General features: G+C 54.5%; 1 protein-coding gene across 1 annotated transcript; it reads right to left on the bottom strand.

The window, feature by feature from the left end:
- Positions 1-24,748, bottom strand: LOC113976776 (corticotropin-releasing factor receptor 1). Its single transcript, XM_027702291.1, has 13 exons — positions 24,665-24,748; positions 23,819-24,002; positions 14,774-14,893; positions 13,626-13,711; positions 12,606-12,712; positions 11,175-11,295; positions 10,219-10,372; positions 9,442-9,502; positions 8,172-8,244; positions 7,005-7,090; positions 5,094-5,229; positions 4,877-4,918; positions 1-2,773 (listed from the first exon to the last, which is right to left on the bottom strand). The coding sequence occupies exons 1-13, from the start codon at positions 24,746-24,748 to the stop codon at positions 2,633-2,635; spliced, it is 1,395 nt and encodes a 464-aa protein (XP_027558092.1). The 3' UTR covers positions 1-2,632.
- Between the last annotated feature and the right edge of the window lie 318 nt (positions 24,749-25,066).

The raw sequence follows: 25,066 nt of genomic DNA, 5'->3' as shown, positions 1-25,066 counted from the left end.
TCCCTCCCCCTGAGAAGCACATTAGGTTTTTATTCTGCATTAGCTGAGCTGGGGAGGGGGAAAATTTGGAGGAGTTTCTGCAGCCTTGATGGTGGTACTTGAGTGGGAGACCCGTGTGGGATGGTCCTCACTTCCCTGAGGTGAGATATTGTTGATATTGAGCCACCTCCATGCCCTGGGCATGTGGATTTGGGGTGGAAAGGAGACAAAAAAGCCCCCAGGTGCCTCTGGAGCAGTGGGATGCTGAGCCCACTGCAGGGTGAGGATGCTCCCCTGGAAACTTGGGAAGGGTTGGTCTTTTCCAAAAGATAAACGTGCCCCAAAAGTCCTTGTGAGAGGAATCCAAGTAGTTTTAATCAAACAAGACTGTGAGAACACACACACACTTTTCTCCAGCTACAGAAAGCAAAGTCACATCAGTCAGAGCAAACCACCCAGAGGAGAAGAGAAAAACAGGGATGTGAACACAGATGCTTCTGTTTGGGTTTCTTTCTTTGGTTTTTCAATTTCCAGCTTCTTTTCCCCCCAAATGTGGAGCCTGGCTTTAGAAAAATCCAAATTGAACACATAGTACATAATTTTTTTTGGCACCGTCACTTGTGGGGACGATAAAAAAAAGCTCCCTGGGGCATTTCCCCTTCTTCAGATCCAGCAGATCTTTATTAACCTGCCAGAGCACCCAGCAGAGAAACCAAGATACGAGAGAAGACACAAATCTACTCCTTGTAGGAGCATCTGCAGAACTGGGAGGTGCCAGTTTTCCCACTGCAAAACTCTGGGGGGTCTTTTTCTCACCCATATGTTGGATTAAGGGCAATTTTTGGGATTGTTGGTGATGGATGAACTTGTACTAAGCCTAAAACCCACCCCACGTGCAGGGTATGGCCCTCACGTGGTCACTGGGTCATACTGGGAGCTGTTGCTTCTCCCAGTGCATCCCTGGGGGCAATGGGATATTTCTGTTTTAGCTGCACTGGGGACATGCAGGTGGGAAACCAAAGCAGGAGGGAAACGTGAGGAATTTGCTTCAGGCTCCTGAATTTCACAAATGTTTAAAGAAAGAACCCAGAGGTTTTTTTCCCTATGCTTTCCTTTAAAGAAAAAAAAAACCAACAACAAAAAAGGAAAGGTTTTCCTCCTTTCTGGTGGTGTATCCTGAGGAAACCACAGAGCACTGCGATTTCAAAGCTGCTTAAATCTCCCCAGGGCAGGACACACTTATGCCTGTTCTTTATTGGGGGGAAACTGAGGCACAGAAGTGTGAAGGGGCTCACACCACATCCTGTAGGGCCCCTGTTGGAAAAATCCCTGGGATGCAGAGAGCAGGCTGGTCCCATAATGCCCTCCTGGCATCTGTCCCCCAACCAGGCCTCATATGGGGCAAGGAAAACGTGGCTCCAAGGAGGTCAAGGCAAAGCCCAAACCCCTCCACTTGCATGGGCCTCTCTGCTCAGCTGATTTCAGTGACCACATGGAACAGGGAGGGGGGATCAGGGACAATCTGGAGTCCCCAGCATGGGAAAGGAGGGAAGCAGGGATGGAGGGAGGGAGGGAGGGATGGAGGCTGCTGCTCCTCCAAGGCACTTAACCCCAGCCTGGGGATGGTTTGGTGCCATCCCCTGTGCGAGAGCGAGGAGCAGCTTTGGCACTGGGCCCACCTGGCACGGGGAGAAGCAGGGCAGGGGGAAGGGGAGCAGAGCCACAGAGTGTCCCTGTGGTAGCTGCCTTTGGGGACCTCAGTCATTGCTCCATCACAGGGATCCCCCAGCTCTCACCCCCCGAGCAGGGACACGGGGTCAGCCTGAGGGGCAGGGGCTGGGCAGGGACCTGGGGATCCCTCTGGGCTGCACCACACCACACAGTCACCTCGTTCTCGTGCCTCCCTTCAGCCCAAACCCCTCTGTGGGGCTGTTCAGAGTCCCTGGCACCATCCCTGTGCTCTGTGTGGTTCCCTCCCCTCTCCCACCCCCCATCTTTGGGGTCAAGGTGAGCAGTGACCTGGTCACACCAAGCAGCAGGAACAGGACATCTGGGGACCCAGCACGGGGCAGGGGAAGGGCTCCAGTTATCCCAGTGGAAGAGATGATCCCAGGGCTCAACTGAGAGCCCCCTCAGGGCTCAAGTGACCCCAGTGGTACAAAAACACAGCCACGTAAAGTCACATCTGCCATCAGTCCAGGCTCTCCAACCACCCCCTGCCAACGCAGAGGGCTTTGGCCCCTCCAGAGGGTTTTCCCACACCAGCAGCATCCCAGCATGTGCTCACTGGAAGGGCTGACCCAGCTTCCCAGGGATTAGCCCCATCAGCTGTCCCAGCAATGTCCTGGTGTCCTGTCAGCTCAAAACTCAAGTCGGGCAGCGACAAGGGGCATCGTGCCCGGGCTGGGGCAGGCAGGGAGGCTGCTGCAACCTCTCCAGCTTCCTCTGGCTCCTTCTTCCATCCCAGCAGCTCACAGCAGTGCCAGGGAGATGACCAAGCAGCCTCTCAGCTGTGCTGTCCTGCAGGTCCGGGCAGGAGCTGTGTAGGTCTCCCGTGGCTGCAGCGGGGCCGGGCAGGACCTGCCCCTGTGCTGTGCCCCCTCAGGGCAGAGACATCAGCTCCCCCATCCCGTGCAGGCTCCCGTCTCCTGGCTCACACAGCCGTGGATTGCTTGATGCTGTGGAAGCTGACTCGGGTGGGGGAGGTGGGGATGGACATGGCCCGGGCCACGCGGGCACGGATGGAGTGTTTGTCCTGCCAGCGGTGCCAGCGCTTCCGCACGGCCGAGCGCACCTGGGGCACGGGGAGCAACAAATATGAGAAATAAATAACCTGGGTTTGTTACGACCAAAATGAATTCAGTGGGAAATGGAGGGTGGTGGGATTTTCTGGAGGCTGTGAGGTGAAAAGGCCCCGCCTGGGCCTGACGCCAGGGAAACGTCGCGGTCGGGACAGGGAAAAAAAATATAAAAATGGAAAAATATCCCCTGGCCACGTGGCTGACCTTTGTGTGCAGAGAGACCCCTCTGTACATGGACAGGGGGTCATCAATCAATCAATCAATCAATCAGGAGGGAGGGTGACACCCCCTCCTGGGTTGGAAAAATTACCTTTTCAGGTAAAATACCTGTCACCTGTTGAATGTTTAACAGTTTATGTAACCAAGAGGGCACAAAAAGGGCGTGTTTTTCAAACCACGTGTGCTTTTTCCAGGCCATGTGACTTGGGATTGCACCCAGCGCTGCAATAAAGAATTTCCTGCTGCAGTTTTCCTTGTCCTGCAGGTATTTTTTGCCGTTTCATAAATTGAAAGCAAGGGTTTTTTCCGACAGTCACCACACAACCATCCAGAGCCACCAGCCATCCTCACCCCCAGGCTTCCCACCAAAAATGCTACTGAAACCCTGCTCAGCCCCCCCTGGGGGTCCCAGGAACCCTTGTCACCTACCCAGGGCACCCAACCTTCTTTGGTGTTGGTGAAATGCAGCCCTTGCACCTACCAAGGGAGATGAACCCATTAACTGTACTAATTAACACAGCCTTAAGCTGTGCCAGGGGAGGTTTAGGTTGAACACCAGGAAGGAATTCTTTCCAGAGAGAGTGATCAGCCATTGGAATGGGCTGCCCAGGGGGGTGGTGGAGTCACTGTCCCTGGAGGTGTTTAAGAAGAGACTGGATGTGGCATCAGTGCCATGGGCTGAGTCATTGTCACATGGGTGACAAGGTTGGACTCAATAATCTCAGAGGTCTTGTCCAACCTGGTTGATCCTGTGATTCTGTAACATCAACTATTAAGAGAGATGGTGCCCTCTGAGCTTAAAATGGAAACAAGAGGGAGAAATAAATCTGAGTCGGGGGCTCTGTGGGAGAGGCAGCAGCTCTCACCTGCCTCGGGCTGGGAAAGCTACAGGAGCAGTCAGGGAGGTTTAATGGCTTGTCTGGTTCATGCCAGTGGCATTCCTTGGACATTAATGCCACCCTCCAGCAGCCCAAGTGCTTTGTGTGGCAGGTAAATGGTGAGGAAAGGCCTGGGATGGAGCTGGGAAATGGGGGCTGAGGCTGAGGTTGGGTGAGCACCGAAGTCCCCAGAGGTGAAGGACCATGGTGTGATGTGCCCCTGGGTCACCAGCCAGCCCTGGTCCAGTCCCTTTTCCTCCTGCATCAATTAGATGTGATTTAGTACCAAAAAAAGCTCATCTGGGCCAAACTCTCCTGAGCCAGCAAAGGTGCAGGAGCCTTTGGAGGAGACAGAGGAAAGAACTGCCCAAATAACTGGCTGCAGGATCAGCCTCTGCTCTCAGCTCCTTTGCTTTCTGCTGCCTGTGTTTTAGGTCAGAGCCCAGGAGGTGCCCTCACCCGTGAGCTGGGTACCCACCTGTGTTTATGGGTTCACTCTGGGGATGGAAGACCAGGACTGGTCTGGCTGGGACTGACAAACAGAGGAGGATGGAGCAAAGCTGAGCTGTTTTCCAGTGCAATCCCCAAGGGACTGGGCTGGTTTGAGCACTGAGCACCTGCTGTGGTTTCTCCAGCCAGAAAAGGGCAGTGGAGAGCAGAGACCTGACCTTGAGCTGACATGAAGTGATTGGGAAGGATTCCCCAGGGATGGGGGGACCCTCGGCTCTGCTGCACCAAATCCCACAGGGGCACTCTGAGAGCAGCTGTTCTGGGGGGTGGATTTTCCTCCTCCAAAGGCAGAGGCTGCCAGCTGCCATTGCCATATGGGCACAGTCTGTGGCTGCAGATGTGCCTGGGGCTGGAGGTGAAGCACTGACTGTTCACCTTCAGCTGGGGAACTGGGGACCAGCCCCCTCCAAACCCTGGGCAGTGGCAGAGCCTCAGGCTCAGCTTGTGTCTGCAGAGCCCCCCAAGCACCCCCCAGCCCCCAGTGCTCACCTCACTGTTCAGGAAGCAGTAGAAGACAGAGACAAAGAAGCCCTGGAAGGAGACAAACAGCAGAGTCACCTCCAGCAGGCACCCCCGGGCTGGGAGCTTTGGGGCAACCCTGGGGTCTGGGGGTGTCTGTTTTTGGGAGGGGGCAGAAGCTGGGTGAGGCATCAGCCCCATCCCATGGTGGGGGGACTGGGACGGAAGCCAGGGCTGAGGACCATACCTGGAAGGACTCCAGGAAGGAGTTGAAGTAGATGAAGACAATCCTGGAGATCTCATCCTCCCCTGGGTTGACGAAGAACAGCATGTAGGTGATCCCCAGCAAGGGCAGCAGCACCAGCGTGGCCTTGACTGCTTTCCTGGGGAGAAAACATGGACCTGAGCTGCTGCAGGGCAGCCCTGGGCACGAGGACTCTTCCCATCCCACTCCCAGCACCAGCAGGGACTGGTCTGGCTGGGACTGGCCTGGCTGGGACTGTCAAACCAGGGAAGGACAAAGCAAAGCTGAGCTGTTTTCCAGTGCAATTCCCAAGGGACTTGGGCTGGTTTGAGCACTGGGACCTGCTGTGCTTCTCCATCCAGAAAAAGGGCAGTGGAGAGCAGGGGCCTGACCTTGAGCTGGCGTGAAATGATTGCTTGGCTGATCCAGGGCTCGATTAAAAAGGAATTAAGGAGGGCATAATAATCCATGCCCTTCAACGTGGGTTTATGAAAACCTTATCTCAGGTAATTAATTTGGTATCTTTACTTGATGAGATTACAAGTGTGGCTTGTGAAAAGCCAAAGTGCTGATGCAGGGAGTGTGGGAAGGCCCAGGGCTTGGCATTCCTTTGGATCAAGGGACAAGGACAATGCCAAGCCATCGCTTTTTGCTCAAAGATTCTGTTAATGGACAGATTCCAACAGTAGCTGAGCATGGGAAAGTCATCCCTGGTTGGTCTGGGCTGGGTCTGGGACCTGTGTTACATCCCAGACCTGGAGCAGAGCACAGCCCCTGACACAGATGGGCTGATGACATGGAGGAGCTGGAGGAAACTGAGGACAGGAGCATCTTCAGGCTGGAAAACAATGGGAAAACACATTCTTCTCATGGGAGCAGCCACGGCAGCATGAAATCCATTCATTTTTTTACCAAAAGCCATCATCTCAGGTCAGCAGGAGCACCCTCCAGGGCTGTCCCTTGCTGGGTTAAGCAGGACTGCACAGTTTATAACCTACCAAATTCTCCAAGTTTTCTTGTCCCTCGAAATATTTCTGGGAAATGAACACGTTCTCCTGCCCAAAAGTGAAAAACCTTCCCTGCCAAAATCAGGCAAATACCAGAAAACCAAAAGTCTCTCAAAATTGCTGGCTGAGGCCAAGCAGCCTTTTTCAAGAACCTTTCTCTTTGCTCAGCCCAAGCTGAACCATCCATCCCAGTTCAACACTCCATGAGGAGGAAAGCTGCTGTTTCCTCATAACTGAACCAAAATTTTTCCATTCTCAGCTGAAAAAGCCCCCCCTCCACCCCAAACCTGCTCCTCTTGACCCAGCACCCGCTGAGATCCCCCAGTTCCTGCCCACAAAATGATCCAGAGAGAAGCACTGATGAAGAGCAAGGTGTCTTCTCCTGCTCCAGGCACTTTGCAGAGCTGTTCTGACCACACACACCTCCCAAGCTGCCTGCAAAACATTCCCCAGCAGGGAAGGAAGGGTTAAATCCTCCTGCCTTGTGCTGTGGGAGTGCTGCCTTCTTCTTCACGAGGAGGTGTTGGGGTGGCATCGATTCCTCACTCCTCCCTCAGCCTTTGCTCTGCTGTCAAGCAGCGATTTAATTCTCACCTCCGTGCCAGGATTTGCAGCTCTGAGCCTGGAGACCTCATCAGGTCCCACCAGAACAGGCTTTTTTTTTTTTTTGCAAAGAGACTCAAATCCCCAGGGCTCCCTTCCAAGGCAGATCCAGCCATCCATGTTCTCCATCAGCAGGCTCTCACTGATTTCATGGCCGTGTGCCTCCAAAGAGCATTTGAGGTGCTCTCGGATGTCTCTGCATGCTCCCATCACCCTGATGCCTGGCTGCTGGGGCTGTTCCCATGTCCCCTGATCCTGGGGGGAAGCCAGGTCTTGCTGCAGGGCTGCTCATGCCCTTTCTTACCTGTACTGGATGGTCTCTGAGGTGGTGGAAGCTCGGAGCTTCGTCATGAGGATTCGGACGATGTTGAACAGAAAGATGAAGTTGATCTGGAAGGAGGAGGGTCACTGGTGAGTGTCTGCTGCCCCAACATTCCCTCCCATTTCCTCAGCTGTGCCAGGGGAAATGGGAATGTTTCCTCCTGAACCTGATCTACTGCCTTCCCTGTCCTGTCCCCAGGCATGTGCATTTATTGTTTTTAGAGCACTTCAGCAATAAGATTTAGGAGTTTGCTCAAGGGATCAGGGCAGCAGGGCACTCCAGGAGGCTGGTGAGGCAGGACAAGTGTCAGAGGAAGGGCTGAAGGTGAAAAAGTTGGAGGGAGAGGAGGAATACAAGGCTGGGAGTTGCTGCCACCACAGCCAGGAGCTGCTTGGCCGCTCTCCCTCTGCAGAATCACTAATGAGGGCACGGGAAGGTGGCCCTGGAGCTGAGCACAAATGACATTTATTAGCAGTGGCCTGGCTACCTGACGGGCTGGGAAGTGGGAAGCAGGATCAATTGTTCCAGGAGGCTGGTGATCAGTCCTCCCTTGGGTGGTTTCAGCACTGGGCAAGCAGGGAGGGATGGTTTGGGGACCTTGTGCACGGCTCTCCCCCTGCAAACACAGGTTGGACCCCCAGGTTGTGCCCTGCCACCACTGCTCTGCTTTGTCCCTTCCCAAAAGGACAAAGACCCAGCAAACTCTGCTCCCTGTGAGCCCTGGGTCAAGCATCACTGCTCAGCCAGGAGCAAAGAGGATCTAGGAATGGAGTTGAGGTTCCCAGATCTTGGGAATCTCAGAGCCAGGATCTGGGAATGGAGTTGAGGTTCCCAGGTTTCTGCAAGTGCAAAGCACCCACCTGCACCCAACCAGCGCCAGGGCAGGGATGGAGGGGCTTACTGATGCATGTGGGAGTCTGCTGATGGGACATCCCTGTCAGAGTGAGGTCTCCAGGCACATTTGCAGCCCATCCCAAGCCCAGGTTTTCTCAGGGGCAGTCTGGGTGAGGGCAGTGCTGCTGTGGGGCAGCAGAACCAGCCACAGCAGAGTGAAGCTAAAGGAGGGGGCCAGACCCTGGCCAGGAGCAGCTGCATCCCACCTGCAGGTGGAAGGACTCTGTTCAGCCCAGGAGGTCACTTTGCTCTTACCAGAAGCACCAGGATCATGGGGCCTTGGTAAATGTAGTCAGTGTAGACTCCTGCTCGCTTCCCAAACCAGCACCTGCAAGGCAAGGACAAGGATAAGCAGCATTGGGGACAAGCCTGCCATGGGGGTGACCTGGAACCCAGGAGAAGGAGGAGAACCAGGGCTTGTGGGGGTGGTAAAGGGCCCCATATGGATGTGGGAACTGGTTATTGTAGGATAAGCAGGGACTGACCCCTCCATGAAGGAGGGGATTGTCCCTCTCTGCTCTGGTGTGGCCTCAGCTGGAGTCCCAGGGGCAGTTTTGGGCACCATAATATAAGAAAGGTCTAAAGCTCTTAAAGCAGGGACAGGAAGATGGGGAAGGGTCTGGAGGGGCCACACGAGGAGCAGCTGAGGGCACTTGGTGTGTTCAGCTGGAGAAGAGCAGACTGAGGTCAGACCTCAGCGGGGGCTGCAGCTCCTCCCCAGGGGCAGCTCCAGCTCTGGGTGAGCAGGGACAGGACCCAGGGAAGGGTTGGAGCTGGGACAGGGCAGGGTCAGGTTGGATCTCAGGGAAAGATTCTTCCCCCAGAGGGTGGTTGGCACTGACCAGGCTCCCCAGGGCAGTGGGCACAGCCCCAAGGCTGCCAGAGCTCCAGGAGGGTTTGGACAACGCTCTGAGGGACAGGGTGGGATTGTTGGGATGTCTGTGCAGGGCCAGGGGTTGGACTGGGTGATCCTTGTGTGTCCCTCCCAACTCAGGATATTCTGTGACCTTGCCCAGGTCTGGGTTGGCTCTGCTCCCAGCAAACCGTCCGGGGTCCCTGTTCTGGGAACACCTTGCTGGGGTTGTTAAATCAGTGCTGTGTGAGTAGCACAGGGCTGCTGAAACTGGGGAGCAGAAAACCAGCTGTGGAAAACAGGACAGGCTGCCTTTCATCTCAACGGGCTCCTTTTAACCTCCCAGTCCAAGATATGAACTCTCAGGTGCCTGCTAAGACCTTCATTTGCAGGTGCCTGTGAAAATGGCCCGGGTGGGGGTAGTTCAGATCTCTGTTGGTTCAATCCCAGCTCCATTTGGCAAACCCATTGGAGGAGCTGTGGCTTAATCTTGCCTTTTTTCCCCTTAAAAAGATCTCATTTGCCTTTTGAGAAGAGACAAGCTGCAGAGAGACCAAAGGTGGGATAAAAGAAAGAATGGAAGAATAACATCCTTTTTTCCTCCCTGGCACAAGTGATCTCTGGGGATTTGGGATAGAGAAGGGAATGGGGGATGAAAGCAATCAGGCTCACTTCTCGTTGTCGTAGTAGAGCTTCCCAATGGCCCAGGCCACGATGATGGGGAAGGGGATACCTGCAAGGGAACACTCAGGTGAGTCTCAGGGGGTGTCAGGGTTGACAGCAAGCCTGTCAGCAGCCTGGCATTTATCAACAAAGCAGTGGACATAAACTGGATTACAGTACACCCCTGAAAGGAGGAGAACACAGCATGCAGAGGAATGTGGGCAACTTTCAGACAGGAAGAAGACAGAAGGAAGACAGAAATGGACTTCCTGTACTTTTTACAAGTCAGGATGACTCGACAAAAACTGTGTTTACTAGTTTGCAATCAATCCTGGTGTGTGTATACATGAAAGTTCCAATGGCAGGTTGACATGTGGATGGCCTGATGTATGTGTACCAATAGCAGGGTGACATGTGTGTGGCCTGACCTACGTGTACCAATAGCAGGATGACACATGTATGGCCTGATCTATGAAGGCACCGACAGAAAGTTGACATGTGTGATGTGTGAAAAGTACAAATGTTTGCAACCTGTTACAATAAAGCGATTACAGCCTTCTTGTAATCCTGTCCCTGCTTTGGAAGAAGATTCTGTGTCACATTGGCCATCCCCGACTTTAACAGCAACAAGGGGGGGCAACATCACAAAATCCAGCTGTAACACATTTGTCAGTGCAAATCCCACCCTCCTGCTCCTGGCGGGTATTGGGTGCAAGAACACGAGCAGGGGGTGGAGGGGGCATCCCCCATAAATGATTCCTGGGCAAGGGGGGCCCTGGGACTCACACCAGCCGATGCAGATGAACATCCACTTGCGCAGCTTGTCGGTGGAGTAGGTGAGCACGATGGCCGTGTGCAGGTAACAGCCCTCCCCGAACATCCAGAAGAAGTTGGTGACGTGGAAGTAGTTGTAGGCAGCAGTGACCAGGCGGCACCAGACCTGCCAGGAGGAGATGTGGAGCCTCCAGAGCTCTGGGTTGCAGTGGGGAAACCAGTGCACCCGGCAGAGCAGCTGAAGCCGTGATTCTCACGCGCCTGGGTTGTCCTCCAACCACCACACAGCCCTATCTGCCTCAAACTGACAGAGAGGAGGGTTAGATGGGATTTTAGGGAGAAATTGTTCCCTCTGAGGGTGGTGAGGCCCTGGCACAGGTTGCCCAAAGAAGGTGTGGCTGCCCCTGGATCCCTGGAAATGTCCAAGGCCAGGTTGGAGGGGGCTTGGAACAACCTGGGCTAGTGGAAGGTGTCCCTGCCCAGGGCAGGGGGTTGGATCCTTCCAAGCCAAACCACTCCGTGATTCTCTGATCTCAGGATCTCTCTACAACTACCTGAAACCTCTCTACAACTACCTGAAAGGAGGTTGTAGCCAGGTGGGAGTTGGTCTCTTTTCCCAGGCAACTCTCAGCAAGACAAGAGGGCTCAGGGTCTTCAGCTGTGCCAGGGGAGGTTTAGGTTGGATATTAGAAAGAATTTCTTTCCAGAGAAGGTGATAAGCCATTGGAATGGGCTGCCCAGGGAAGTGGTGGATTCTCCGTCCCTGGAGGTGTTTAAGGTGAGACTGGATGTGGCATCAGTGCCATGGGCTGGGAACCACGGCGGGGTTGGATCAAGGGTTGGACTTGATGATCTCGGAGGTCCCTTCCAACCCAGCTGATTCTATGATTCTATGATTCTATGATCCCCTCACTCCCCACCCCCCCAGCTGCTCAGGGCCGGGCTCAGCCCAGCAGAGCTGCACCCACCACGTTGCTCTCGTGCACCTCCGGGTTCATGGTGAGCTGCACCACGAACCACGTGGCGTTGCGCAGGATGAACGCCGTGATCAGGTTCCAGTGGATGATGTTCCTCAGGCACCGGATGCTCCTGGAGAGGGGTGGAAAGAGGCACCATCAGAGCTTGGGGGCTGGGGGACAGGGCTCTTTGTGGGGCTGAGTGTCCTTGTGGGAGCCCAAGGGCGACCAGCTGGGGCCGTGCCCTGGGTGAGGGGGGCAGGAAGGAGGCCAGGAGGGGGAAGGCACCAAGGAAGGCACCCTCTGCCCCCATGACCAGGGGCTTTCAAAGGAGGAAAACAACCCTGAGATAGGCATGATCCCTGTGGGATTCCATGGCGGGAGTGGCCATGGGGGAGTGTCAGGGTTGACAGCAAGCCTGTCAGCAGCCTGGCATTTATCGACGAAGCAGTGGACATAAATTGGATTACAGTACACCCGTGAAAGGAGGAGAACACAGCATGCAGAGGAATGTGGGCAACTTTCAGACAGGAAGAAGATGGAAGACAGAAATGAACTTCCTGTACTTTCTGCAAGTCATCATGACTCAACAGAAGCTGTGTCAGCCAATCCTGATTTATTTATACATCAAGACACCAATAGTAGATTGACATGAATATGGCCTGATGTATGTGTACAGAAAAATACCAATAATAAAGCTGACAAGTATGACCTGATCTATGTGTACCAATAGCAGGATGACATGTGTATAGCCTGATATATGTTTATACGAAGGCACCAATAGAAAATTGACATCTGTGATGTGTGAAAAGTATAAATGTTTGCAACCTGTTACAATAAAGTGATTACAGCCTTCTTGTAATCCTGTCCCTGCTTTGGAAGAAGATTCTCTGGTGCATTGGCCATCCCAGACATTAACAGTGACAAGGAGGGGAAAGGCACCAAGGAAGGCACCCTCTGCCTCCATAACCAGGGGCTTTCAAAGGAGGAGAACGACCCTGAGATAGGCAGGATCCCTGTGGGATTCCATGGCAGGAGTGGCCATGGGGGAGGATACGGCAAAACACAGGGGCTGGGTCCATCCCTGCCTGAAGTGACCTCTCTGGGCTCACTGTCCACTGGTTATTGTAGGATAAGCAGGGACTGACCCCTTCATGAAGGAGGGGATTGTCCCTCTCTGCTCTGGTCTGGCCTCACCTGGAGTGCCAGGGGCAATTCTGGGCATCACAATACAAGAAAGGTCTAAAGCTCTTAAAGTAGGGACAGGAAGATGGGGAAGGGTCTGGAGGGGCCACACGAGGAGCAGCTGAGGGCACTTGATGTGTTCAGCTGGAGAAGAGCAGACTGAGGTCAGAGCTCACCGGGGGCTGCAGCTCCTCCCAAGGAGGGGCAGCTCCATCTCTGGGTGAGATGTCCCAGCAGGGACACGTTTGTGTCACTCACCTCAGGCGCATGAAGAGGACAAAGGCCACCAGGAGGGCCCCCAGGGAGACACAGTGGCCCAGGTAGTTGATGATGACGGCGATGTGGTAGTGCAGCTTGCTCTTCTTCTGGGGAGGGGACACGGGGAGGGGGTCAGAGCAGCCACAGCAGCCCCACAACCCCCCCCCTCCTCCACCACGTCACCCGCGGGAGCTGCACTGCGAATTTTGGGCCCTTTTTCAGAAATCAAAGGGAGCCCACCCTGGGGCAAGCAGGGATGGAAGGGGCTGGGGGTAATGTGGGCAGGGGAGGCACCAGCCTGGTTTCACATCCTGACCCTTGCTCAGAGCTGGGCCATCCCCAGCCCATCCTCTGGGGAAACCCTGCTGGAATGGAGCTGAGCCCGCTGCAATCTGATGTCTCAGTTCATCCCCCTCTGCCCTGGGGGCAGCTGAGAGGCTGGGATGAATTCGGGCAGAGGGAAGGTGTGAGTGGTAATTAAATTAATTGATCACTCCTGCTGTTAGGCCCTCATCCAACCTGTGAATTAGCAATTAACTGAGTGAGAAAACCATTCCTGGCAAGAGATATCAGCATCTTAAATACCAGAGGTGGTATCAGCTGCAAATGAACAACCCTTATCTCTTCCCCTCTGCTCTGAGGGGTGGCTCGACCTACTCAGGGGCTTGTAATTCTTGATCCCTGATTTTTATACCTTCCAGCTTCCTAAATATCTCCTTTATTTCATTGCCAGCAGGGCAGGATGGGGTTTGCCCTTAGTGCTGTGTCAGGAGGGTGATGGGGCTGAAGAACCTGTATCCAGATGCCTGGAGACCTCACGCTGCCAGTTCCCTGGGATTTTTAATGGGGATGGAAACAGGGAATACAAATCCAAGTGAAGGAGAGAGTCACCATTGCCACACGCAGCCTCAAATCTGGGCTGGTGCTGCACGCCCAGCCCAGAGCTCCCACTGGGCATTCCTGACCTGGATCTGCCTCCTTTCCAAACTCATCCCCAGGGAGGGCCTCCCCAGGTCCTACCTCTTCACTGAGGATCTCCTGGCACTGGGAGTAGTTGACCCGGGCTGCCCAGCTCCCGTTGGCGAGGCACTCCCTGTAGCCATTGTCTGGAAGAGAGGGATGCCTTAAAGGAGGAGGAATAAACCTCTGGACTATTTTGAGTATTAAGAGGCAAAAAGCACCCCTTTATTACCAAGAGTGCACAAGAATATTTTGCACACACACCCTGAGCTGCACAGGCTTCACAACCTTATACCATCATCTAATTCCAATATTTGGATCCTAATTACAATATTCAGATCCTAATTACAATATTTGGACATTACCTCACCTGTTACACCCACTTCCAAAACTGTCCCTCCCATAGCACCGCCCTCACCACGTCTCCAAAATTTGGATTAGGGTCTTCTTGACCCCCAGCAAGGACAGTGAGTGGCAAAGGCTGAGCAGAGAGGAATTCCAGGAATTTCAGGACGAGCCTGGAGCAGCCTGTGCTGGTGTGAGCAGCGGGGTGATGGCAGAACTGGGGTGATGCTGGGCTTCCCTCAATAGCAGAGACCCTGAGCCTCATCAGGGGGATGGGATGGGACAGGGATGGGAGAGGTTGGGAGGCAGGAACAGTGCAGAGACACTCCTGCAATGGCAGCAGAGGCACCACAAAGCAGGAGCCCCGTGCATGTCATCCTGCACTGCTGCAACAGCAGGGGGGATGGAAAAATTAATGTTTTCTGTGGGAAACAAGATTTTTTTTCATCAAAAGCAGCACTTGAGTGGGCAGAAACTCCACCCTGTGCTAGGAATGGCTTTGGGCACTTTTTATGTGCCTTCACTTCGTCCCAGCACGTCGCTGGAAGTGACAGTGCAGCCACCTGTGCCAGGAGGGGCTGAGCTGCAAAGCCCCCCAGTCCCTGCTCAGCTGGGAGCTGCAGACCCCCTGTGCCACCTCCAGTGGCTGGGCAGGCTCACTCCTCTACCCTTGTGCCCAGGATGGGGACAGCAGCCCTCTCCTCCATCCAGGAGGACCTGCTTGGGAAGCTGCTGCCACAAAACCACCCTCCCCGAAATCCGGGATTCTTTGGTCGAAAAAGAGCTCTGTGCCCAGAGATGCAGTGTCACCCACATCCCCCAGCCCTCCCCTGCCACGTCCCCAGGGGTGCTGCCCCTCTTACTGGTGGTGTTGTACCGCACCCCGTAGAAGAACTCGGGGCAGGGCCGGGCCACCAGCTGTCCCACGGCGCTGCGGGGCCAGCACGTGCCGATCAGATCCACGGAGGCATTGCACTGGGGACCTGTGGGGACAAGGCCACGGGGTTACTGGGGGCCTGGGGGCCACCACGGGCCACCTCCAGGGGCAGGATTTGTCTGGAGAGCTGGGGCTGCAGAGCTGGATGAGCCCAGGAGCTCAGCCCCCAGGAGACCCTCGCGGCCGACACCAAACGGGGTCTGTGCCAAGGCTCCTGCCCATGGCTGTGACCCTGGTCTTGTCTAAATATCCATATTAAGCCCAGTTCTGGCCCAAGCCCTGGCTTCACATCATCTGGAGGTTCCCTGGCTCTGGTCTTCCAGCCCTGCTCCTTCCTCCCCCCATCCAGCCCCACAACAGGCAACGAGCCAGAGTTTTCCTTCCCCGGTGGTGACTCCAGCCTGGTTCTGCTGGGATGCTCCTCAGAGCCCCTCCAACCCTCCCACACCTCCTGGCTCCAAACCCTCCTTCCCAGCCATTCCCGTTGGTCTCTTCCAGCCTTTCCTAGGAAAAAGACTCCAAATGTGCTGCTTCTATTTCAGATTTCAAGAAGGACTTGTGTGCTTTTCCCAGCTCCACGAGTGTGCTAACGTAGGCATTAGGTAGGCCAGATTGCAGGCTTTTTTATGTATAATTTGTATATATTTAGAACAACATGTCCTGAAGCTAAATATGTCCCTGCTCCATCTCCCAGCGAGGTAGGAAGCACAGTGGCTGGAATATCCATATAATATGATCCCAGACAAGCAGCAGATGGATGGGCAGGAGACACTGGAAGGGGCAGAGTTCAGTCCAAACCACTCCTGGATAGAAGAGATGTTTGTGCTGCTGGCACAGAGACAGGAATTGCCATTTCCTAAGACAAAACCACCCCAATTCACAGCTCCTTGGGTGCAAGAACACGGCGTTTCCTCTCCCCCAGAATTCATGGTTGCTGTTTGAATGCCTTTCCCAAAAAGTCCTATGGATGGAGCTGGCTGAAGAGTGACCAAAAACCAAAAAAACCCTGTGTTATTAATACGATGGAGGTTTTTATGGAGGAATATTGTTATTTTTGGACGTTCTCGGAGCGAGTTTTCAGCACTTCCAGTGTTTTCCTCGAACATCTTAGCAAGGGAAAACAACTTCCCAGCATGTGAGACAGGGAAGCATCAGCGTGGTGAGTGTTACCTTCTGCCTCCCAGAGCTTGTAGGGAGAAATTAATTTTAACAATGACCTTTGCTTTTAGCTTTGCTAATGTGTAGGGTTGCTGTGGCAACCTTGCCTTTAAATTAACTGTTTTAAGCCTCTATTTCATAGGAAACAAGGTGCCCTTAATCACGTGTGAGCATCTCTGCCTTTTGCATCCATTTGCATTTATTGAGCTCCTTCGTTGTTTTGACCCAAATTTGACAGAGAAATGGAGGGTCACAGAGAAACGAAGGCCCTGTTTAAAATTTTATGATTACATTCAGCCATGTGAGGAAAAAACAAGCAGTAATTGCTTCGACTGAGGACAAAGTTAATTTGCAAGTGCTGTCCCTGGGAGCCACCCAGGTGAGGAGCTGCGTGAGGGTCTGGAATGGGAAAAGCTTCACTTGGAATAACCCGGCCCGGGAAAGTGGGGATTGCACAGTGCTGATGCCCAGAGCAGCTCATGCAGCCACCAGACCCTCCCATCCTGGGGCTGGTGAGGCTGAGCACAATAAAACTCCGTTTTTTTCCACATCCCCTCGTGCCTCAGCTTCCCTCTTGCATCCCCAGGGGTTGTGCTGGGGCACAGACAGGGACTGCTCAGGGAGGAGAGCCAGGAATGAAAAGTCAGCAGGGCCAGGGAGCAGCGAGGATGATGTTCTCCATCAGCAGGACGATGTTCTCCATCAGCAGCGCCGTGAATAACCAAACCCAGGATAAACCCCTGGAGATGATGTGGCCAGACAGAGGTGGCGTCACTCGGTGACACATCTGCTCGAGTCTGGGTTTAATATCTCCGAGGTGCTTTGATTTAATGCCGTGTGGCACTGGCAGAGTGTGACAGACACCCACCCACCAGGTGACAAACCCGGGGGTGTCCCACCGGTCCCACCATGGGGAAGGTGGAGCAGCATCACCAGGAGCCCAACCCCCTCCTCATCCCACGGCTCAGGGCTGTGTTGTGGGGTGACATTTGGGTCAGGGGGTGCAGTCAGGTGCTCACCAGGCTGTGGGGTGCTCCGGGGACCTCACCTTGTGCTCAGCAGGCTTTGACCCTGCATTGGTTTCTGGGTCTGTCCCACCAGTTTTTAATCCAGTGGGTGGCTGGAACACTTTTCCCAGGCTCACGCTGAGAGATGCTTGATGAAGAAAAGCTGCAGAAAGCAGAGGCTGCTCTTCCTGCTCTTCCAGCACGTGGGGAAGGGAAAAAACCCCCTCCTGCTGGGGAAGGGTTAAGTAAAACAGCAAAGGCAAAGAGCGCTGTGAGGGCTGCGAGATCCCCTCTGCTCCAGCTGCTCCCAGTGGCACTTGGCTCCCAGCACTCGGAGCACTGTTTAGCATGGAAATTACATGTATCAGTGCTAAATGCTTCCCTGTCTGCTCGGCAGCCCATCCCTGTTTGCAGGGGGATTATCCTCCCCGATCCCCGGGCGGCTGCTCCCGCGTTCTCGGCTCTGTTGGCTGCACAGGTTTGGGCTTGGCAGATTTGCAGCAGGAAGGGTCAAATGAATTTCCTACCTGCGCTAAATCCCCCTGATTTGGCTTCTTCCCGCACAAAACCATGGAATTTTGGGTAGGAGGGAGCTGGTCCTGCTTTGAATTTCCCTGCTTTTTGGGGAATGTGGTACAGGGGAAGTCACTCCCATCCCTTCTCACCCCACTGCCTTTGGAAAAACTGCAAGCAGTATAAAGCATTTACTTTCTTCTGCAGAAAAAAAAGTGCCCGTCCAGGGACTCACACTGAGACAACTACATCACAATAACTGTCTCAGGATAACTGTAGCAATATCCCATCTGTTTATATAAAACATCCTTCTCCAGCCTCCTCCCAACACTCGCAGAGGTCCCCCGAGATGGCTGCGAGCTAAAGCCACACACCCGAGTGAATCCTGACAGGGCAAAGCTCTCCAGCCCCGGCTTCACCTGCCAAAAGATTCTGAGAGAATGTAAAGAGGATGGGGCTTGTTTATCCTGGGCCAGCACCACCAGACGAGTGGCCACAGTGCTCCTGAGCCGGTGCCAGGAGGTCTGAAGGGTTATTGTACCACCAGGGCACGGCTGGGGTGGCGCGAAGAGGAGGAAAGCAGAGGTTGTGCTGATAAAACCGTGCTGGTGAACACACCCTCGTCTCCCCTGGGCAAAGCTGTGCCCCAGTGAGGCTGTGCCCCATCCCAGTCTGCTGCTGGGCACAGACACTGCTGTGACTGGTCTGAGGGTGACGCCTCCCTCCCCCTCTGCAACGCAAAGGAGCCGGCAGAGAGGATGGAAATCTGAATCACAGGAGTGACGGGGTTATTTATCTGAGATGTCTCCAGGGGCTGAGAAGCAGCTGAACGTTGTTAACTCCCATCACTACCTGTCCCGAGCTCTTATTCAACTGCAGTTCTCTCTGTCCATCCCTGATGTCCCCTGTGGCTGCCCTGCTGCTGCTGCCTCAGCCTCTGCCTCCCTGGGAGTGTCCCCTGTGTGTGTCAGCTGCAGCATTTGCATTTGGCAATCAGGGCTTCGTCTCCACATCTAATCAAGATACACTCACTGCAGGCACAAAGAGCTGCTCGTCCCTCCCAGGCAGCTCCACCACCCTGGGGGAGCAGAAAGAGCCGTTTCATAGATTCATAGAATCATAGAATCAGCTGGGTTGGAAGGGACCTCTGAGATCATCAAGTCCAACCCTTGGTCCAACCCCGCTGTGGTTCCCAGCCCATGGCACTGATGCCACATCCAGTCTCACCTTAAACACCTCCAGGGATGGAGAATCCACCACTTCCCTGGGCAGCCCATTCCAATGGCTGATCACCCTCTCTGGAAAGAAATTCTTTCTAATATCCAACCTAAACCTCCCCTGGCGCAGCTGAAGACCGAGCCCTCTTGTCTTGCTGAGAGTTGCCTGGGAAAAGCAACTCCTGGGAAAAACCCCTCCTGTCAGGGAGTTGTAGAGAGTGAGGAGGTCTCCCCTGAGCCTCCTCTTCTCCAGGCTGAACAGCCCCAGCTCCCTCAGCCTCTCCTCATAGGACTTGTGCTCGAGTCCCTTCACCAGTCTTGTTGCTCTTCTCTGGACCTGCTCCAGCACCTCAATACTTTTCCTGAGCTGAGGGCCCAGAACTGGACACAGCACTCCAGGGGTGGCCTCACCAGTGCTGAGTCCAGGGGAAGAGTCACTTCCTTGGACCTGTTGGCCACACTGTCTTTCACACCTTATTGCCCCAAAATAAGGGCCTTTGGGGGGGATGTTTTATTTCAAGGTGCTGCTGTGCCAGGGAGGGGTGGCTCCTTCCCTCCCATGGGGCCACTCAGGTGTTAAATGCTGCACAACGCCTTGAGGCATCAGGGAAACGGCACCGGGGACAATTTATGTTAACATGGGGTAGGATTGGGTTGGTGGAGCTGCTTGCTCTCCCTCTGAGGCAGGGCTGGGGCCTCAGGATGGCTGGGAGCAACTCTGGTTGCCTCAAAATACACCCCTGCTCACACTCTGCTCCCAGCACCACTTTTGGTGGCGTTGGGTGCCTCTATTTACCTTTGTCAGCCTCCAGTCCTTAAAAAAATCCCCAGCAATCCTCCCAAGCGTTTCAAGTCCCACACTTCTCCATGAAAAATAATTACCCAGGCTAATTAAATGTTATGATAGCAAAGTGTCTTTGTAATGAATTTTTGGCTTGTTGCTATTTACCATCACTGACTGTCCCCTCGAGTCTTTGCTGCTGCTCTGGAGGAGAATAAATAGGAGTCACCAAGCCTGGCTTGTTGTCACTTAAGGCTGATCCATGAACAGCTTTACAGCATGTAAATTTACTGAATGTAAAATGGAGAGGGTTGGGTTTGGGGTGTATCATGTTCTCCTGAGATGACCCCCGCAGTGGTGGGATCTGTGTTATAACCAAGGGTGGCAGCGAGTGGTTCATTGCCTGGTTTTGGCTGGGATTTGCTGGTGGGTGAGAAAAGCAGCAGAGTCCCTCCCTGGCAGAGTTTTCCTGACAGAGCCTTCTAGTTTGGCTACAACTGCACAGAGCAGCTGGCAAGGACTTCTCTGCACCCCCTGCAAGGTGCAGTTGAACTGCTGTGGCTGCTGCTCTGTGCCAGGGCACTGTTTCCTACCAGAAAACCTCATCATCTTCCCTCCTCCACTACAATAAAATCTATGAATATGAGGGAGTTGCTGTTGACATCCCCCTTTCCCAGATGATGGAACAGCATGGCTTTATCAGTGCCAGTACACACTTAAACCACGATGGTTTTCCATATAAGGTGATTTCCATTTTTTGGTTCCCAAACCAAGTATCATGTCTCTCCTTCATTGCTGCCTCTTTAGCCCCTGCTCAGCCCCTTTATTAATATTTCTGCCTTGGTGGGAGAGATGCCAACGAGGCTTGAAGGGAAAAGAGGCGCTGATGCTGTTAATTTGACCTTTATGAATTTAAATTCCAGTCTCAGCCCAGGGGAGTCAGGGAGTGAATGGAAGAGCAGTGGCACGAGAGCTGCTGGAGCAGCGTCAGCGCTTTGGGGAGCTGAGCTGGAGTGGGTGGAAAAGCTCTTGGTCAAACTGTCACCCACTGGGAAAGGTGTTACCAAACCTGTCTGATAAAGTGCCTGTGAAGGAAATGTTCTCATCACTCGCTGCTCCTCAGCCACAGGGTTTTGCTGTATCTGGACCAATTAAATTTGCTTTATTCAAAGCAAAGCTACGCTCTATTTCCCCCTGGAAAAAAACTCCAGTTCAAAAAAAAAACCAAAAAAACCCAACCCAGACATTTCTTTTCAGTTCTGCCTCGCTGTGGTGTCATTTCCCTTTGCTTTAGGTGAACTTGCAGTGGCAGGAAACGTTTCTTTGCTGAGAGGGAATTGTCTGCACTCCCCTCTCTCTCCTCAGGGATTGAGGATAACAATTTATTGTGGTAACAAGCTTAAAGGAGTGGATCACACAGACAGGACCAGACAGGGATATTGGCAATTGGGTGGCAAGTCCTTGGGCTGATCCCAGGCTTGAGAGCCACGAGCAGCAAAGCAGCTGCACAAGAGCTCCGAGCTCGCTCTGCTCGAGTGCTTCCCACTGAGCTGCTCTGGAAAAGCCTCGGTATTCATCAGGAAGAGGCTTTCCCATCTGCTCAGATTTCCCCTCCCTTCCCCAGAGAAGGCATCCTGCAGCTGGCAGGGGGATGCTTTGCCCCTGGGTGGATGAAAGGAGCTCGGCCCTCCCCGGTGGGTTTTGCGGCAGAGCGAGGAGCAGCCGCGCACAGAGCCCGGGGAGCTGAAACCATCAGAGAGGGAAATCCAGGGAATGTGTGGGCTGGGAGCCCTTGGGACAGCACCCATCCACCCCAGACAAGGGCTGCTGATCCTCACTGTGGCCCTTTTCAAGCCTGAGCTGGGAATTTCTTGGCTTCCAGATGCCTGGGGGTGCAGCAGATCCTGCTTTCCGAATGCCCCACTCTGGCCTCGAGTCCAGCCTGATGTTCCTGCTTCACTGCTGCTGCGGGATGCAGCTTTCTGAGGGAGTGTCCAGCTGGGTGTGGGTGCCCTGGCCAGGATCAGAGGCTCACCAAGAGGTATTTTTGATGGATACCTAAAATATCCAGCTGGACCATCACACCTGTGCAGGCAGTGCAGGGGGACTCGGAGGGGACTTGGAGAAGGTGGGCAAATCCATGGTGATAAGGGGGCAGGCCAGGGGAGCTCCATGGGGCTCAGCTGCTCCACTTCCTGGGATGAGGGTTTGCTTGCACTGCCTGAAACTGGTGAGCATCACCCCAGTCTGCCCTCACCCCACTGCTGTGGCAGAGACCTTTCCAGCTCAGTTCATGTGTCTCAGGGAGCGCTGGCACCCTGGTGACATCACTGGCCGGGCACACATCCTCCTCAAAACCTGGGAGATCAAGCAAGGAAGGGACTGGTGGCCTGGGGGAGGGGGAGAGCCCACGCTGGGCTGTTTTCCAGAGGGGGGATGCTGCACACAGGCACAAGGCATTGCTCCTCTGTGCATCCAATAGATCCCCCACCGAGCCCTGCACTGGGGGAGCCTCGGGCTCGTGTTCTCAGCATGTGCCATTTCCCAAGGGCTGTGCAGGCATTCACAAATTAAGTCTCACGGCCTCGCTGCAATTCTCATTAGCATCATCCCAGCAGCTCTCCATGTTAAACAGCCTCCAAACAAAGTTCCCAGCTCTGTAAACATCCCTCGGCGGGAATCGCTGCCTCCACCAGGCTGGGCTTAAATGGACCCCAAGGAGCGGGGCTGGCGCTGAGCTCCGCTTACCACGCAGACAGAAGACAATTAGTTTATCTCTGCCTCTTGTTCTAAGCCCCCTCCTGCAGCTGGAAGTGTCCCTCACGTGTGCCAGCCCCGTCCCAAATTAAGGAGTCGCTCAGGGACGGCAGGTCGGGTGCGCGGAGCCGACGGAATTTTGCAGATTTGAAACGTGACAAGTTGTCCCCTGTGCCAGAGTGATGGGCACCAAGGGGCACTAAAATCCTGCCTGGAATCACGCTGAGAAATCCCCACTGAGCAAAGCCCAGTCCTTGCAGAAAGCAGCTCTCGCTGCTTGGGGCTGGGGGTGATTTTTGCAGGGCGTATCCATCAGCAAATCACGGCAGAAATTCTCCCCCCCTCTCTGCCCTCTCCCCTGGGCTCGGGAGGTTCCAGCAGCGGGTGGAAAAGGCCACGAGGATTCTCTGGGACCTGCCTGCTGCCCTGGGTCAGCATTTATCACAGCCTAACACAGCCAAGCACAGCACTTCAAGCAGCGGAGTGATGAAACCTTCGGGGAGCAAAGCACATGAGTGATGACCAAGTTTCCTGAGCAGACACCCGGGCACTGCTATTCTTTCCCCAGGCTTTCTGCCTCCACCTCTTGGGATTTGGGATGCTCCTTGCAGGGCTCTGTGGTGGCCTGGGCTTGGCCAGGCACTGAATCAGCTGGTGCCAAGGTGTGGTTTGTTAGGAAGGAGTCTGTAATGCTGCTGTTAACAGGAGCTGGGTGGTGGGTACCCGTCCATCAGGGGTGGGTGCCCCTGGCCATCCCTCACCCTGGTGGCCCTGGGCTTCATTCAGTCATGAGAAAACAAACCCTGCAGCATCCCTGAGCTGGGGAGGACTTTTCTCCTTGTCCCTGTGAGCTCCTCTCTCTCTCACACCTCTCCTCCCCCGAAACCTGTCACTGCACCAGACCTGTCACTGCTGAGGTGACATCCAAGTCACGTCCCGAATACAGGCTAAAAGCCACTTTTGGCACAAGCCCTGACCTGCTTGGATGCAAACCCATGAACAACATTGAGGAGGAGTGAGCTGCTCATGACCCTGCTGCTGCCACCCAGCTTGGCTGAGCCATGGCCATGTCCCCAGAAGCTCCTGGTGGCTGGTGACCTCCCAAAGTGCTCAGTGGCACATGTCTAGGAGTGCTGGGGGTGGAGGGTGGCACTCGGTGGCCACACTGTGCTGGTGACACGATCTCCACAGAAGGTCACAACCTCCAGCCACAACCCCTGGGCAGGGGGATGGCAGAGGAGGGTGGACATAGGGGACAAAGGTGTCCCTGGGCATGGAAGGAAATGGGCACTGAGGGAGCAGGGGCTGGACAGATGAGCCCAGCCCTATAGACACTTATTTCCCGTGTTTTTAGCTCTCCTGAGCCCTGCATCTCCCACCTGCCTCAAGTGTCACCCCGAAAGGAGTGACACGGGGCTGTGACAGCCTCAGCACATCCCACCTCCCCAAAAAGGGTCCAGGCAGCTGCAGATCTGCCCAGAGACACCCCAGAGACACCACTGGGGGGGCTGGGGGGACTGGGGCTGGGGGACACTCACCGCTGTGGTTGGTGGCAGGCGCCAGGCTCTCGCAGTACTGCTCCTGGATGGAGGCTGCAACCCGGCTGTCCCAGAGGAGACACACCTGGATGGGGAGAGAGCAGACCCCAGGCAGGGTTAGATGGGCAGTATGCTGCTTCCCTAGCCCCACATCCCTCCTCGGGTCGGATCTGAGCCTGGCTTGCTGGGTGTCACCCCCACAGTGGACACATATCCAAGTGCAGGATGGATTCCCAGGGCTTATCTGCTTTGTCTCCCCTCCTGCCCTACACACCCCTCCTCAGCAAACCCTCCTGCACAGCCCCTGCTGAGTGGTGGTGGAGCTTGTGCTGCTATTTAGCATTTTAATCAACACTGTTGGGTTTTGCATCCCTGAATCCCGGGAGCAGGCAGGGGGAACACGACGAGCCCGACGCCGCGCTCGGATTTGCAATCCCTTATTGAAATCCCAGCCTTGTAAGCTGTCAGTGGGAAGATGTTCATACATGTCCTTAAGGAGATCAGATCCACAGACAACCAGGGCTGGTAAAGCCTTTTTTTTTCCCAGGAGAATTGTCAGCAGACACCAAAATCCCATTGTGTCGGGAAGCACGGATCGGGATCTGTCTCTGCTGCTCTGCTAAGAGTGAAAACCATCGACTCTGTGCACGGGGAGCTATTTTGGAAAAACAACTATTGAATTATCGTGCCTTTGCAGGAGTTTGGGGAAATTAAAGCAAGAAAGGGAATTGCAGGGATGCAGGGATTGCGAGGGTGGCACAGGGATGGTGCTGTGAGTCCCAGATGGGGGAAGGAGGGGACCTGGTGTTTGGAAGAACACAGATTTCTACCTGACCAGCTGCCCACTTTCTCCTCTGGCTCAGAGACAGGTTTGTCCCCTCTGCTCAGGGGATGGGGCTGATGGATGAGGCTGAACTCCATTTCTTTCATCTTTCCTGCAAGGACTGAGCAAACCCCCTGGAGAAAACCCATGACTGAGAGGCAGAGCTGTGCCCCAAAACACACCACACACAGATCCCTTGGGAAAAACCCCGAGCCTGGAGGCAGGAAGGGCTGCACCAACTCTGCTTGCAGGCGAGCTCCCATCTCCTTGGGGTGGGGGGTTGGATGTCATCCCGTATGGAACCAATACCATGAACAACAACCTTCACCTTCCCCACCAGCCAGGCTGGTCCCTAGTGCCTGATCCCCCTTCCCAAGGGCCATTTAACTCCCAAACTGCTCTGAGCAGGGAGAAGACACCCCTCC

Source organism: Neopelma chrysocephalum, unplaced genomic scaffold, assembly GCF_003984885.1.
Source record: "Neopelma chrysocephalum unplaced genomic scaffold, ASM398488v2 Primary Assembly neopelma1_182, whole genome shotgun sequence".
In the NCBI taxonomy this organism is placed as follows: Eukaryota; Metazoa; Chordata; class Aves; order Passeriformes; family Pipridae; genus Neopelma; species Neopelma chrysocephalum.
The sequence above is the reverse complement of the archived record's forward strand: the minus strand, read 5'-3'. Positions and strand labels throughout refer to the sequence as shown.

Excerpts from the sequence above, each read along its gene's own strand:
- LOC113976776 (XM_027702291.1), bottom strand. The coding sequence starts at position 24,748 with ATGAAAGAAATGGAGTTCAGCCTCATCCATCAGCCCCATCCCCTGAGC. Across the intron at positions 11,296-12,605 it reads GTCCTCTTCATGCGCCTGAG|GAGCATCCGGTGCCTGAGGA; the intron begins GTGAGTGACACA and ends ACCCCTCTCCAG. Across the intron at positions 2,774-4,876 it reads ACTGCTTCCTGAACAGTGAG|GTGCGCTCGGCCGTGCGGAA; the intron begins GTGAGCACTGGG and ends CCCGTGCCCCAG.